Source organism: Brachyistius frenatus, unplaced genomic scaffold, assembly GCF_029030835.1.
Source record: "Brachyistius frenatus isolate BFR_SWC_R1_liver_20210118 unplaced genomic scaffold, ASM2903083v1 Contig_61, whole genome shotgun sequence".
Lineage (NCBI taxonomy): Eukaryota > Metazoa > Chordata > Actinopteri > Embiotocidae > Brachyistius > Brachyistius frenatus.
The window spans coordinates 627,416-642,791 of record NW_027210660.1 but is presented as its reverse complement, the minus strand read 5'-3'; the positions used below and the strand labels follow the sequence as shown (position 1 = coordinate 642,791).

Here is a 15,376-nt window from a genome sequence, read left to right as displayed (position 1 = left end):
TTGAAAATGACGTCATCGTGGTGCTCGTCAAACGACAAGAAGAGTTCTTTGAATTTTATAACAGTCAAATGAAAGAGAGGACGATACGTCAGGATGACACGCACAACAAGAACAGTTCGAAGTTAAATAGATGTTGACAAATGTTTTGTAACTGTTTACACAAACATTTGTGGAGACGGTTTGCATGTCGACATATTTTTGGGAGAAACAGAACCCCATATCTTGCATGGCTGCACTTGTATGCCTGAATGGGAGGTACAATTTGTAAAGGGCTTTGTAAACCTCCAGGTGAAAAGGCGCTATATAATTGCAGACCATTTACCAGACTAACTGGGATGCTGCATTTGTGGATGGCAAATGTAGGCAACATTTAATGAAAGACTGTAAATTGTGATCTGCAGATACATTTGTAAGTGTTACAGGACTGTGACAGGCTCATGCATGGGTGGTGCAAAATAATGCTGCTGGCATGCTACAAATTTGGATAAACCAGGCCATGATATGCCATCTGAAATCCCGGTGGGATAAAAGAGTACAGTTAGATACTATAACAGAAGATGTCTGCAAGCTCTTTAGATTTAGAGCATAATTTTCTCTCTTCATCTTAACACACTCCATCATTGCGGTAGAAGCAAACCTCTGTACCTGTTCAGTTTCAGTGGAATATATGTTACCTTACTGGCATTGTGGGATAGCAAACAACAGAGTTGGCCTGAAACCTGCAAAAAAAGGAAGGAGCATAAATATACATGAAGAACAGAATTAACTTTTTAGATGTATCACAATAATACCAGATATGTGATCTCTCATAAACATATCTATACATGACCAAGGACACATCACAATATGTATCGATATTCTTGACCAAAGTAACACAATGATTGACATAGCAATGAGAAAGGAGATAAATCAGACCATTGTCAGTATTGAGCCCAGCATATAGAAGCCAGATGGCATAAACAAGCTGCATATGAGTGCTGCTTCTGTGTTCTGTAGCTTTGATACGACTTAAATAAAAATCAGTGCAACATACAACTGCTGTGGCCTTGAAGGATGTCTCCTGTGAAATGGGAGTGTAAACAGCAACAAAGCAGCGTTAGTTTATGTTGTTTTATTTCAACCAAAGTGATGAGAGAGAGGCAAGCAGCAGCAGAGATGCAGCCTGTCGCCAGGATGACCACAGCCACCGCAGCAAAGGGACGGGAGAACGAGGAGTAGCAGGGAGCTGTGGAGCTGTGGAGCACTCAACACTGCAAAACCACAATACACAGTCTATCCCATCATGCATATGTGGAAACAGGGAGAGGATAACAGAGAGCGGTGAGGAATTTACTCTGTGGTCATTATCTGTGCTGGAAAAGCATATCAGGTCAGAGATGAAGAGGAGGGCAGGGATTGGTTGTAACATGAATAAAAGAATAAATGAGGCAAGAGGGATGCCGGAGAATTCTGGTTGCATCTCAAACTCCTCCCTTCATCCTGCACACTGACCACATTAAAATAATTTGTTCTACTGCATCAGGTGAATTACAGTGTGAGAATGCATACCTGTTGCCTTTGAGTGTGTGTGTGTGTGTGTGTGTGTGTGTGTGTGTGTGTGTGTGTGTGTGTGTGTGTGTGTGTGTGTGTGTGTGTGTGTGTGTGTGTGTGTGTGTCTGTGTGTGCATGTTTACGCTTGCCTTCCTGCATCTGTTTGAAATGGCACTTCAGCACGCATGACTGTAATACTGCAGGGGGATTGAGCAAGTTTTCAGCAGACTGTTAGAATGAAGTGCGTGTGTGTACGGGCCAGATGTTTCACAGAGGTGGATGGTCTATTTTGAAGATGGCCTATGAAAAATGAGTAGAAAATTAGATTACAACTGCATAAAAAAAGACAAAAAGAACACAGTGAATTTCATCAAGAAACAATGTTGAAGTATCAGTGTATAGACAGCATAATGAAGAATCTATATATTTGTGCATTGATTGATTGAAATGTGTTATTTAAGAAAATGTTTCACTCATGAAGTATTTCTCTTGATCAAGCAGATACAAACATTTTTAAGCATAAATATGTATGTACATTTGAGGCTTCTGCAGGACAAACATCAATGCTGAAGCTTCTTTCCAAAGCACATTCCATCATAATGAAGATCAGCTTTTATCATGTTTGGCCCTGATGAAAACTGAACCCATAAGTATGTCACTAAAATTCTATCAACACATGATTGGATCATTATTACTGATGTGAAAATAATAAATGTGCAGTACACACCTCTAGACACAGAGTGGCAGTATAATTTATAGATTTATTGACAAATGAACCAACACCTGAGCTATAAAAGCTTCAATAATAATAATAATAAAACCACTTCAGGGAAATGTCAGACAACGTCACGGCACCATATAAACCAAGTTTGCAGAGCAGCAGAACTGATAAATCATGTTTTGCTCATTTAAACTGCTCGTCAAGTACAGAGAGAGAATGTGCGTGTGTGTGTGTGTGGCTGCATTTAAATGTTCAGAGGATTGAGTGCAATTCCCTCATGAAACTGGGAAACAAATATGGTTGACTGAACAGATAAGCACATGGGGCATGACTGTCTGCCAAATGCAGCCTACATGACAACACCCTCAGACAGACACACACACACACACACACACACACACACACACACACACACACACACACACACACACACACATCTGATATCATATCAGACAGTAGAGACAGCATCTGTCCTTATGTGAAGTGTTAGCAGCTCATTAAAACAGGATTAAAAGGTAGAGCCACGAGGATTTTTTTTTTTTATATATATATATCAAAGAGTGATATACCAGCCAGCGTATATTTTTAACATCAAAACATAAACAAATCCCCTTTTCAGGAACAATCGTAACCAAGCTATCCGCTGCGTGGAAATTAAAGTTGTCAGTGCTCTCCTGTGTACTAATTATAGATGAGTGTCAGCGACACTGATCTCAAATATTCTTGTGCTGCAGTTTGTTGTTGCTTATCACTTGACATACTGTGTACTCAATACTAATGCACAGCATCTGTGATAAGCAATAAAACTCCGCTAGATTCTAATAAAAATCAAAAGGTACAGGAGTAAAAATGTGCTGGTGTGTGACAAATCTGTGTCTTCCTGCCTTGTATGAAGGGACTGGCACCGATTTGTTATCTCTCATTAGAAGGTGTGACTTAGCAACAGGGGAACAGGTTGATTCCTGCAGCCCCACCATCACCGCACCTGCAACACGCCAGCTCAACACTACAACTGTGCACTAACCCAATATCTATGTGTGTCAATATGAATATCACAGTGTCCAAATTGCAGGAGGGAAGAACAGAAACTCAGACAAGGTGACCTGCAGCTGGGGAGGATTGTGTCAGCACACACACACACACACAGATCCCTGTATTTTTCATCTTACCTGCCATGAATCAAAAATACTGCTGATTATAATAGAAAGGATATACTGTTATACCACTGCACGCCTCATACCTGTAATTTACTGTTTTCTCTCCCTGTGCGGCTCCATTAATGATTGTCCCTCCCTAAGTCTTTGACATGTCGACTTCTTCTTATATTCCAGGTTAAATTTCTGCACTCATTCTTTGTCTTCATCTACTCTGCTTCACTCACTTTCTGGCAGCTTCTACCTCTCCAAATTTACTTTGCCACCCACCCTGACATCACTACCTCAATTTCCATCTCTATTTCAATTCACTTTCCCTCCCCTCCCTCTCTCGGTTAGCCTCATTCAGAAGAAGGCTTTTGTGATTGGATAGTATTTATATCAACTAGGTCCCAGTGCCACCTGGGACAATGGTCTCCAGTCAGATCCAGGTCACAGCGAGCAGAACCACTCGTCAGCTCTGCGTGGATCAGTCCAGTCCGGTCCTGTCCATCTGCCACACAAGCCAGCCTCACAGACATACAGGCTTATAGGTACTGCACCGAGTCACTCACTGGCATCACACACACACACACACACACACACACACACACACACACACACACACACACACACACACACACACACACACACACACACACACACACACACACACACACCAGCAGGTGCTGCATCACTGCTATCATTTGCCTCTCACACACACACACACACACACACACACACACAGGGAGAGACACACTCAGGTAGATAGTGAGAGATCTGTCTGACTGCACTAACCTGCATCATGCTCACAGGTGAAGCTTCCCTCTGAGTCTCGGAGAGGCTCTGTTAAATGGTTTGTACAGCCGACAGCAACGCTGGCAGTGATGATGAGAAACAGGTAAAGGTAAGTGCGCGTACCAATGACCTGCATGCTTAACAGAAGTTTAAGATAATGTCGTAAATCCTCCAAAAATGTCCAACTATTGGCCACTTTGGAGACACACAGTAAAGATGAGCAACAAAACCAGTGTGTTGTGACAGATAGCATCATTAGCATGATATTTGCCTCGAAATGGTCCTTTCCAATGGCGATGGTGGAGCGTAACAGGCTGAAGTATCTAGTGACCAAAGTGTTGAGACTTCCTCATGAACATAAAACACATTGCAGAGCACATATGTTGCACTTGGCTCCTCAAATGCGAGCTAACTTGACCCATCGCTGGTGCTCACTCACCGTCAGTGTTTCACAGTAACTGGAGTAGTTTACACAGGATTACAGGGGGATAATCCATTTACAGTATTTAGAGACATGAGTCGCCATCTGTCTGTATTTATCTCAGCGAGGGAGCCGTCAGCAGCGACGGACCGCAAACAACCAGCACCGTCTAAGGTAGGGCGACATTGTTTGAGGGAAGTGTAGTGGAAAGAAAAAAAAAAGATAACATTATTATTTACAGGTACATTATTTTGTTAGCAGCTGACAGTTTGATTGGCGACCCTCAGCGTGTCTGGACTCCACGACCTTTAAACTGCGCGCGCAATGCAGCTAGGTTGATGAGATTTGGTGCCTTCAGGTGTTGTGGTAAACTGCTGTGTTCGCCCTTGAGGTTTAGTTTTGCGTGTTTAAGTTTAACTTCACAAAACAATGTCGTTGCATTATTAGTTATGTCGCAAAACCAGGGCTAACGTTATTGTGTTTAGCCTGCCTTACAATGAAAGGAGGGCGTCACACTGAGCCTCAGTTGATTTTGCTAATTAACTTTGCAGGTTGGATAAACAACAACAATGCGTCTTCTACCAGCTTTGGGTAGGCCTATTTACGTTTGACAAATAATGTCATAACAATAACAACAGTATCGGCTAAATGAAACCGACTGTCTATTACAATGAGTGGTGTAAAATGCGCATAATTCCTTAGTCCTCTATTTTCCGATAGCACGTAAACAAACAGCAATTTTTCAAAGGGAGCTGCGAACAAGTTAATTGTGAATACCTGTGTGTCAAACAACTCTAATAAAAACGTTTACTGGCACCGTTTTGTGTTTTTTGACGGTGCTGATGATAGAAAATCTTCCAATTGCACAGTGACTGTGAGTACTCCTTGGAGCTGTTGAATTTATTCTGGCATTGCTCTATCTAAATCGAGGGTCTAAGAGGTATGCTGTATAGATTGTAAAGCCCTGTGAGGTATAGATTTGTGATATTGGCTTGTATTTGACTAACCTGCTGGATTGTGTTGTGAACTAACTGAATCCACTCCTAGTAGATCCTTGCTGTGGTGATGTGAACCGAAAACTACATCTGAAGACTACCTGTTGCCATTGAAGTTTCCAGACCACGAGCCTGTCTCCTGTTGTCATCAGACAAATGCAGGGAACCCTTAAATCACCAGCTCTATGATCAAGCTTTACTTTCCTTATTGCAACCATTCCACTGTACCAGCAAAACTTCAAACACTATCTACCTGCTCTGCATTTGTTCAGGTGCTTTCTGTGACAAGCTCCTTCCTCAGTTTCTCCACAGTTTTTTCTCACTTCAGAAAACCTCCATTCCCAAATGATGCGGACAGACAGCAAAGGCCGAAGTGCCTCCCCTCACCGGATAACTTACAAATCCGACTTCCATGCCATCAAATGCTCATTTGACACTGGGACCAGTCTACAGCTCGGGACCAAAGCTGCTGCTGCCAAGTGTTTGGCTGTGCACCCAAACAAGCTGCTGCCCAGCCTATCTGATCCCATAGTGTCCAACACCAGCACCAGCGACCCCACAGGCAGCAGAGGTAGGATCAACAGCACCAGGGGGACCAAGATCAGAGATAACATTTTCCTCCAAATGGACAGCCAGCAGTTGAGACAAGACAGCGATCCAGTGCTGAGTTCTGGCTCCGCACCCCTCATTTCAACTCAAAATCCTAGCTTGCAGCTCCAGACCTCACCTTTCTCTGGATCCAGACGTTCAGTCATCAGCTCCTCATCTGCTCTGAGCACTGTTACCAGCATTTCTACCCCAGAATCCTCTCTGCAAGATAAACCATCCCAAGCAGAGGAAATAACAGATATCGACCGAGTTGCTCTGGCTCAGAAGTTTTCTGTAACCCGGAGGTTGTTTGAGACCAATATGATGGAGGTTGGAGGTGGTGGAGGGCAGGTTTCAAAACCTGTGATAGGCAAAGGAAACAAGGGGATGGCAAATGGAGAAGTCAACCAGGTAGATAAGGAGGAAGAGACAACTGGGAAAAGGAGGCACACAGAGGAGGATGGTTTAGATCAAGAAAAATCCACAAACCATGGCATAAATAGGTCCTCGCTGAAGCCTCTTTCACCAGCATCACTGACAAGGCACCTTAAATCTGCTGTATTGGATGTCCCCGGTGAAACATCCAACAAATGTCCCTACGATCTTGACATACAAGACAAAACCACAGCATCACAAACAGGAGAAGGGAGGGCAGAAGGAGGAACTCTTGATCCCTGCTTGACCCCTGAGGAGACATTAAGGGCAGAACTAGTCAACATACAGAATGAGTCGTCAGAAAGTGATGAGAATGAGGAAGAGAAGGAGCGGAAAGAGGACAAGAACTGGCTTCATGGGGAGGTGGAAGAGTGCATGAAAAAAGTTGAAGGAGAATGTGAGGAGGCCCTAGTGGATGATGTTTTTGAGGAGCCCAGCATGGAAACAACACCCAGACTGAGAGCATTCATTTCCCCAGAAGAACACCAGAATGAGTTATCAGCGGGCCTGCAGTGGAAAAGAGTTACTGAGGATGGCAGAGGAGACGAGTATCCGCAGGTGAATGAACAATGGGAGAGTGAAAAGGAGGAGCAGAATAGGCATTTTATAGCACGGGCTGAGCAGAAGTCAACAGAAGAACAGGGAGACACCAGGAAAAAGAAGACAGATGTTGGAGGGAAAGAGAGGGTCATCATGCAAGAGGAGGATGTTTACAAGAAAGCAGAGGGGAAGAGGAAAGGAAAAGAGAAATGTAGACAAAATGAAGAAGAGAAAAGGGAACGAGAAGATGGTACACCATCTGAGGAGCTCGTCACAGAGGAGGTCAAGCATGTGGTGAGCAGAGGAAAAGTAGGAGGAGGCCAAGAGGAGGCAACAGGAGATGCAGTGGTCTGTGGGATTGAGAACAAGGCTTTTGTGTATGATCAGGAAGCCCAGTCCCATCCAGAGCTTTTAGTGTCGCCAAGCCAGAACTGGGAAAATTCTCTGCATGCAGAGAATCAGCTTTTACCGGAGTGTGAGGAAGTTCCTGGTGTGCCTGAAGTGGAAGACCAGAAGCATCAGGAAGCATCGAAAGCTGAAAAGAAGAAGGTCAGGTTCTCCTCGGCGCCGATCAAGGTAGGAACAAATGATACAAACGTGAGCTTCCAGCAGTCACTGATCCTTTCATTGACAGCTGCACTTGTCTGTGAAAGTCACGCTCTCAGAAAACCTCTTTCTGGTAGATTTGTGCAACTGTCAGTTCCAGCTGCTGTTTGCATCCATGCAAGAGAAGTGTTAGCCCAAAGCCATGTTTCTAATCCATTTGGGGAGGAGGAAAAGCAAGATCCCACATGCTTCACTCTGTCAGCACCAGGCTCAGAGCTGCCTTCAGAAAAAAAAAATCCTGTGGATGTGTCTGGTATTAATCTGGATCAATTCATAACAAACAGTTGTAGTGGCAGTCAGTGTAGTATCAGTAACTGTCACGAGGAAGTTGTGTGTGTGTGTGTGTGTGTGTGTGTGTGTGTGTGTGTGTGTGTGTGTGTGTGTGTGTGTGTGTGTGTGTGTGTGTGTGTGTGTGTGTGTGTGTGTGTGTGTCTCGATCTTGGCAATCCTATAATTACGCTTGCTCATGTCTTTGCGCTCCATGAAGCTCTCGCTCTCTGACTCTCACACACTCACTGACAGATTTGCCGACATAAACAGTGTCTTGTTGTGTCAGTAGCTGCAGATGGTTCTCTTTATGGTCTGCTCATGGTGAACACATGCACTAGATATGAAAACATAACAGTGTTTCCAACAGGCCTAAATTTGACAACAGTGCTAATCTGTATTGAGGCCATTTCAGGAGCTCAAACTGTATACTGGATGGTGTTTTCCAGGTGTACAGCATGTATTCTAATGAAACGTACGACAGACACAACGAGGATGTTGACCCTGTGTCCGCCTCAGCTGAGTTTGAGCTAGAGAAGAGAGTGGAGAGGATGAACGTTTTTCCAGTGGAGATAGAAAAGGGTTTGTATCTGCTCTCTTTTCTTCTTATTTTGTCTGTTTGGTGTCAATATGCATTTCAGGATGTAATGTCTAAAGCCAAAAGAAAAAAAGAAAAAAAAGATTCAACTAGTCATATCTACATTAACATTATTAATATGAGAATAAATTCCTAATACCTTAACTACCTACTCGTTTTCCTCTAGGAGAGGATGGACTGGGCATCAGTATCATTGGAATGGGTGTAGGTGCCGACCAAGGACTGGAAAAACTGGGAATCTTTGTCAAGACAATCACTGAAGGAGGAGCAACAGAGAAGGATGCAAGGTCAGCTTCCACATTAATCTTTTCTTTGATTGACTGGTTTCTTTTAAAGAGACCAATGACCGACACACAATATTCTCTGTTGTCTGTATGTGTTTGTATGTGTCAGGATTCAGGTGAACGATCAGATAGTGGAGGTGGATGGAGTCAGTTTGGTTGGAGTGTCTCAGCTGTTTGCAGCCAGGATCCTCAAGAATACATCAGGCCTTGTCAAGTTAGTTACCACGTAACGGTGCAACGACGGTGTTCATGTTTTTTTTAAGGGGCTGATGTTGTCATGTTGAATTGTTCCTCTGTCCCACGATTTCTGTACAGTAGTTGTAGATTGCTGTTACTTTGGAGGAATGGCTTAACATTCTGTATAGTCTTTACCGATTTATTTAGAAACCTGGGCATCACTGTATATTTTTGGCCTCATGTTTGATATGACAATTTCAAAAACTGTCTAAATGATCAGTGGTAGAGTCTTCTGAGACTTTTTAAAGTGAGCTACAGAACTGGAGTTATTTAAAGATGAAGGAGTGGTAGTGTGATAAATATAACTTCACAGATGTATTTTTAAAGGACCATGCTGGGGAAGTTGCATGTTTTAACCAGTGAATCACGTAATATATACTTTACATTACTGCCAATTTTTCGTAAGTGTGCCATAGTGTTTACATTGTCTCCAGCCTTTTACATACCAACAAAAATCTCTCCATTAGTGTCGCAGAAATGACGACAACAGCGGATTTAACATCAATATTTTCACTTCAAGACTGTTTTTGTCTTTCACAACAGATCTTTTTCTATAAATTGTCTCAAAACCAAATTTGTGAATGGGATGCTTTTTCACACTTCAAAAATGTGGGATATTGGAGTGTCTATGAATGCACCAACATTATGATAATATAAGATATTGCCATAGTATTACTATAGTATTACTATAACTAATAAAAGTTATTAGGCTGAATTCTATTTCCATCCCTCCCTGATATGATTCACTGTCATTATTGATGTTATTGATAACACCTGTGCTTAATGTCTGCCGTCTGTCTCACAAAAAGATCTGCTTCAGTGTTATGTGATCAGGTAATTGCTTGCAGCTTTGACTGATTTTTGTGTTCTGCTGCAGGTTTTTGATTGGTCGAGAGAAGGAGGGGGTGGAAAGCGAGGTGGCTCGGCTTATCAATGAAAGCCTGGAAATGGATAAAACAAAAACCATGAAGGTGTGTTTTCTTACAGAAGAGCAGTGATTGAATCGTAACAATAGCTTGTAATATTTATTGTACTGTTTTTCTGTCTTTGTCAATATATGAAGAGAGAAAGAGGAGGCAGCGGAGAAGAGGAAAGTGATGGCAGCATGTCAGAGAAGTGGTTGGTGGATGAAGAAAAGGAGGAGGATGAAGAGGAGGAGGATGTGTCTGTTCTTTCCAGTTTGGAAAGCTACCAGCTCTGCCTCAAATACCAGCAGGTACTTTGCCCTCAATTTTTTTTTAAAAGAAAAATACTCTCAAACCACAAAAATACTAACACTCACAGAGGTATTTAGAGTAGATGACAAAACTAAATTCAAGACATTTCACCTCAGTTTGTACTGTGTTTGTATGTATTTAAGATTGTCAGTAATAAAGTTTGCTTGATATGTGAAACTATTAAAAGTGTATATGCTTTCTTATTAATTGCAATCCAACCAAACGCATTCATGTATTTGCTTTTCCACTCTTGACTGTGAGTATAGCTTCAATCAAAACTACGAAGCAGAACAACCCGACTTCAGCACGCCAGAGAAAAGGTAGGTCACTCAGTTGAAACTTGGAGCTCTCTCGCTCTCTGTCTCTCTATCTCTCACACTCACTCACTCACACATACAAACCAATAACAGTACTCACTTTGATACACCACCTTTGCATCCAAATTCGGAAACAGTCTGACCCATTTAACTGTGTATGAGATGGCTCGATGTGGAGTTATTAGGACACGGGCCACGTTCCAACACTTCTCCACGTCAGCCCTGATTTTCTGCCTTTGCCTTGAAGTAATCACCACTGTGACATAACTGGGTTGGTGAAAGCCTTTCAGAAGAAAATCTGGCTTTCTTCTATCCAACTGTGTTAAATCTGTCAATACTTCATTTGTTGTATCAAAACTCTTGAAGTAAGAAGACAATATTCAGGGTCTCAGCTAGGAACAGTTTTGTGATGGTACCAAGATGAAAATCTCTTCTAGATGCTCTTTCTTTCTTATTGTGCTTATGACATTTATTACATACATGTATTTAAAGACACGCATGATTTTTTTTTTTGCTGTATGTATAGTTAAGGACCTGGGAGGAGCAGCAGGCATGTTGGGAAAGCCACAGAGCTGAGTTGGAGCAAAGGGTGGAGGATGAAGAGGAGAAAGCCGACAAACTAGAGAAGTACGGTGGTTTGTCTCCATTTGTGACCATTTTTCTCAAGAACATGTCATAGTGTATTTTCCCAAAGTAGACGTGAGGCTGAAAGGCTGCAGTAGAATAGTCATGTTAATAAACATAATGAAGATGATAATGTTCATTTGGAAAGTGTTTGTGACACTCTATTTGTCAGGTATTGGCAAGAGGCCCAGACACTGTGCAGAGTTGTCAGCCAGCGACTGGCGGATGCACAGAGCCAATCAGAAAGCCTGGAGATCAAATACAGCAAGGCCAAGAGACTGGTCAGAGAATACCAGAGCAGGTACTCATGAAATCCTGTTATCACTCACAGTTGGGATTATGGTAAAAAAAAAAAAAAAAATTACCTGGGCTGTATTTTGTAAGGTAGTAAAATTGTGCGAGCATTATAGTCACACACACACACACACACACACACACACACACACACACACACACACACACACACACACACACACACACACAGAATTAAGCTTTTCAAATGATGGGTTTTTTTGGGGGGTTTTTTTTCCCAGAGAGGAAGAGCAGGAGAAGAGAGAAGCAGATTTGAAGAGAGAAATGGAGGACAGAGATAAGCAGCACAGAGAGACTGTTGAAAAGCTGGTGAGAGGAGACTTCTTAAGCCTGTTTGGATTTACTCCACTGAAGCCATTTTTCTCTGTAGTCATTGTTTCACACTTTTTATCACAGATGGCACAGCTTGAGAGAAAAGAGGCTGGACCCGAGAGAAATAACCACTCAATGGACTCTTCAGTCACAGGTAAGCATCTGTATCACTGTGACAACGGAGTGTACCGCTTATTTGACTGAATGTCTCTTTGACTTTGTGGAGCTGCTGCCTATGAATATTTCTGATGTCAAATTACTTTTATGGATTCTGAGTTTATTATAGTTTTTCAAACTTCTTGAATGAAAATATGCTCTTTTTTTTACTGCGCTGAAATGCTTTGTGTCTCAGGTTCAGACTGGTATCTTCAAATTCCTGATACAGGACGGTTGGACTCCAGCGCTCACATAGCCAGAGCTCAACTAGCCCAGAAATCCAAGCGGCACCCACCCTCACGAGACAAGCTGCGAGAGAGCTTCAGAAAGCAGGTAAGAGTTGGAGCTGAGAAATACAATAGCAATGACTCGTACTAAATTTGATGTTTCCAACTCCCGCGCACACACACACGCACACATGCGTGTCTTTTGTAGCTGCAGGAAGAAGCAGTCCAGAAACCACAGGAGAGCCAATCACTGTCTGCTCCCCCAGTGGTACCAAGCAACAGAAGTGACCTGTCCAGTACCTCCTCATTCTCTACCTTCAGTCTTCAGCCTCCCACCAGCTCCATTTTCACGCCTCCCATCTACATCACTGACACTGTCACTCCCTCGCCATGCAAGTCCTCAGCTTCCAGAAAGTCCAAAAGAAAATTTCCTGACTTCAGGTGCAGGATTTCTGTCTTTTTCTTTGACTTATAGAAACATAACCTAATCGGATAACACAAAATCTTTTTTCACTTGTCCCTCAGTATATAAGCCGTAGTAGTGTATAGATTGCCTTTCAGCCTCATCTGGTCTAATATGGCACTGACTGAGCTGTTTACTGGTGCTGTGCTTTTTCCTGACACTTTTAAAGACTGGAGTGACTCTTTTTCAGTGGCCTTCGCAAGACTCTCAGCAAACGGAGAAGTGGAAAACACAGCAGAAGGTCTATTAGCAACAGGTGTGATAACATCAATCATCCACACAAATAAAACCAGGCAGTGTGTGTGTTTTATACTTTGCACAGAAATAAGCGGTAAGGTTAAATTGTCAGATGATACGAGTGCTGACTTTTACACGCTACACAGTATTTAAACTCACTTGGTATCTTCATATTCACCTGCTTTTATTTGCATTTTTAATTTATGTACCAAAAAAACCGAAAGGACACATTAGAAATTCAACAAAAGGAGAAATGGCTCTTGGAAAATTATTTTAATACACGGTAACCTAAAATGTTTATGCCTTTTTTTTTTCTTTTTTTTTAAAACATAAAGTATAAGATATGCTGTTTAACTTTACACCCAAAAGATGGATGAGAAAAATTTGAATCAAAATATGTAATCTTGATACATTCGCATAAATGAAGTTGAAAAAAAGGGGCTGATTAACATTTTCTTTTTGCTACAAACATGCATGATATTTGAATGAAAACATGCCTTCCATCAGGGGGTCATGTGGCGACCTGCTGGATGAGCCCACTGGAGTTTCTCCATCCAGTTCAGTCACCTCCATGCCGTCATGCCTGCCCTTCCCCTGGTTCGGAGAGCGGGGGAGAGAAAAAGAAGAGGAAGCAGAGAGCAGCAGGGAGAGGCTCCGGTCCGTGTCCAGCAGCAGTTTGCCGTACCTGACCACCACAGGCAGAAGAGATCAGGTAAGAGAAGAAGAGGGTGCACCTGACCCCACGCAGGCTAGCATGTACTTTAGGCTCACCGTCTTCTCAGCATCATATCCTTCTCCTTTCACAGCTGTCTGATCTAAATATGCCTCGATATCTCGTACAAATAGAAATCCTTTTTAAAACAAGCATATATGCGTACGCATGCTATAGATGCCAAATATGTAGGCAGCCCAGGATTGTTTCTGTTGGTTCCAGAGTATTGGCTCTCCGGTGGGCAGCTCCAGCATGGTGGGTCATGTCTCTGATCACTCCCTCTCTGGACACTCTCACACTTTCACCTTTTCCTCCACTGAGGTGAGTCTATCCTTCCCTTTCCTTCTTCTTCCCTTTTTGCTGCTATCTTTCCCCCACAGGGCCCTCTTTGTCCTGTCAGTTTTGTCAAGCGTGCTCTTCTTTACTTACAGTTCCCTTTCATTTCTGTCCGTCTCTTCTCCTGCTACTTTCTCCGGTGTCCTGTTTAAGACCTTGGACGACAACCCAGTTCCCACCACCACAACCAACAACAACAATCAGTGGCAAAGTCGGCCTGTCTTGGAGTGGAGCAACCAGCAGGTGTGTCTGTGGTTAGTCGCCATGAACATGGATCAATACACGTCTGCGTTTTCTGCCAGAGGTGTAGATGGGACACAGCTGCTCAACATGGACAGTGACAAACTCAAGGTGAGCCGATGCGGTTAGATGTAGTTGAGGGAAACAAAATATTTTATCACGTCGCCAAAGCTTGACTGATTTTTGTATTTTAAGTCCATTTTATCACATTACGTAGACTAGGAAATTCTGATCTACATGTTTTAAAAGTTGTTTTATTGCCTTATTATTATTTACAGTTATTTGTTCAGGACACTGGGTTGAACCTGTTGAGGAAAAAAAAAATGTTAACATCTCTTGTATACATTTGAATTAAGTTTTTGTTGGAGGCTCATCCTGAATGTGTAGAGAATCCATGACTTCACATTTCTCTGTTGTCAGGCTCTGGGTGTGTTCAGCCAAACTGACCGGTCCTCCCTCAAGAAAAAGCTGAAGGAGATAAAGAAAAGGGAGGAGAGGGAACAGAGGAAAGAAGAGAAGAGGCTAAAAGGGGAAAAAGAGAATGCAGTTTTTGACAGGGATGGTGAAGTGAAAGAGAAGGCATGGATGATCAGGGAGGAGAAGTCTATAAAAGAAGTCAGACGCACTGGTAAAACTGTGAGAACCGAGTCGCTTCTTTGAAGGACAGACAGACGTGCAGTCAGACACACCAACAGCCAGCAGCACGAGGGTGTGTTTGCAGGAATACACTTGAACCCGTTTCGATTGAGCCACTGCACACATCCTCTACTGTTCCCATCTTAATAGTTGTCGTTTAAGATACCGAAAACCAGTTGGGATTCTTCAAACCAGAGCAGAGGTTAACTCCAGCACCAAAGTTAAAACTCACAGCAAATCTATCTCTGTATTTTGCGTGTAATGTGTATGAGGATTAACTGTCCAACAGTGATGTTTTTTTTTTTAAGTGTAAACCATAAATTGTCCTTAGAATGATTTTAATATATAACAATGTGCTGATTTACGCACGCAGGCATTTGCTGTAAATGCTTTTTTAATGTATTAATAAATAATTATTTAAACTTCCTGCGGTT

At 42.5% G+C, this 15,376-nt stretch overlaps 1 protein-coding gene across 7 annotated transcripts; it reads left to right on the top strand.

Moving 5' to 3' along the window:
• The first annotated feature begins 3,864 nt into the window (after positions 1-3,864).
• Positions 3,865-15,369, top strand: LOC138625268 (neurabin-1-like). 7 transcript variants are annotated; one of them, XM_069706075.1, is made up of 18 exons: positions 3,865-4,285; positions 5,651-7,737; positions 8,484-8,616; positions 8,799-8,919; positions 9,026-9,130; positions 10,031-10,124; positions 10,217-10,369; positions 10,637-10,690; positions 11,214-11,314; positions 11,484-11,612; positions 11,845-11,932; positions 12,020-12,089; positions 12,288-12,424; positions 12,527-12,759; positions 12,972-13,037; positions 13,526-13,730; positions 13,953-14,417; positions 14,727-15,369. In XM_069706075.1, exons 2-18 carry the CDS (start codon positions 5,944-5,946, stop codon positions 14,964-14,966), a joined length of 4,188 nt encoding a protein of 1,395 aa, XP_069562176.1. In that variant the 5' UTR covers positions 3,865-4,285; positions 5,651-5,943; the 3' UTR covers positions 14,967-15,369. The 7 variants fall into 7 exon arrangements, 6 of the variants coding, with proteins under 6 accessions (XP_069562176.1, XP_069562172.1, XP_069562175.1 ...); XM_069706071.1 differs by having other exon boundaries at positions 3,865-4,291; positions 5,654-7,737; XM_069706074.1 differs by having other exon boundaries at positions 3,865-4,291.
• The last annotated feature ends 7 nt before the right edge of the window (positions 15,370-15,376 follow it).

Coding starts and splice junctions, on each gene's coding strand:
- LOC138625268 (XM_069706075.1), top strand. CDS start 5,944: ATGATGCGGACAGACAGCAAAGGCCGAAGTGCCTCCCCTCACCGGATA. Junction 10,370..10,636: donor TCTGCCTCAAATACCAGCAG/GTACTTTGCCCT, acceptor CTGTGAGTATAG/CTTCAATCAAAACTACGAAG. Junction 13,731..13,952: donor CCACAGGCAGAAGAGATCAG/GTAAGAGAAGAA, acceptor TGTTGGTTCCAG/AGTATTGGCTCTCCGGTGGG.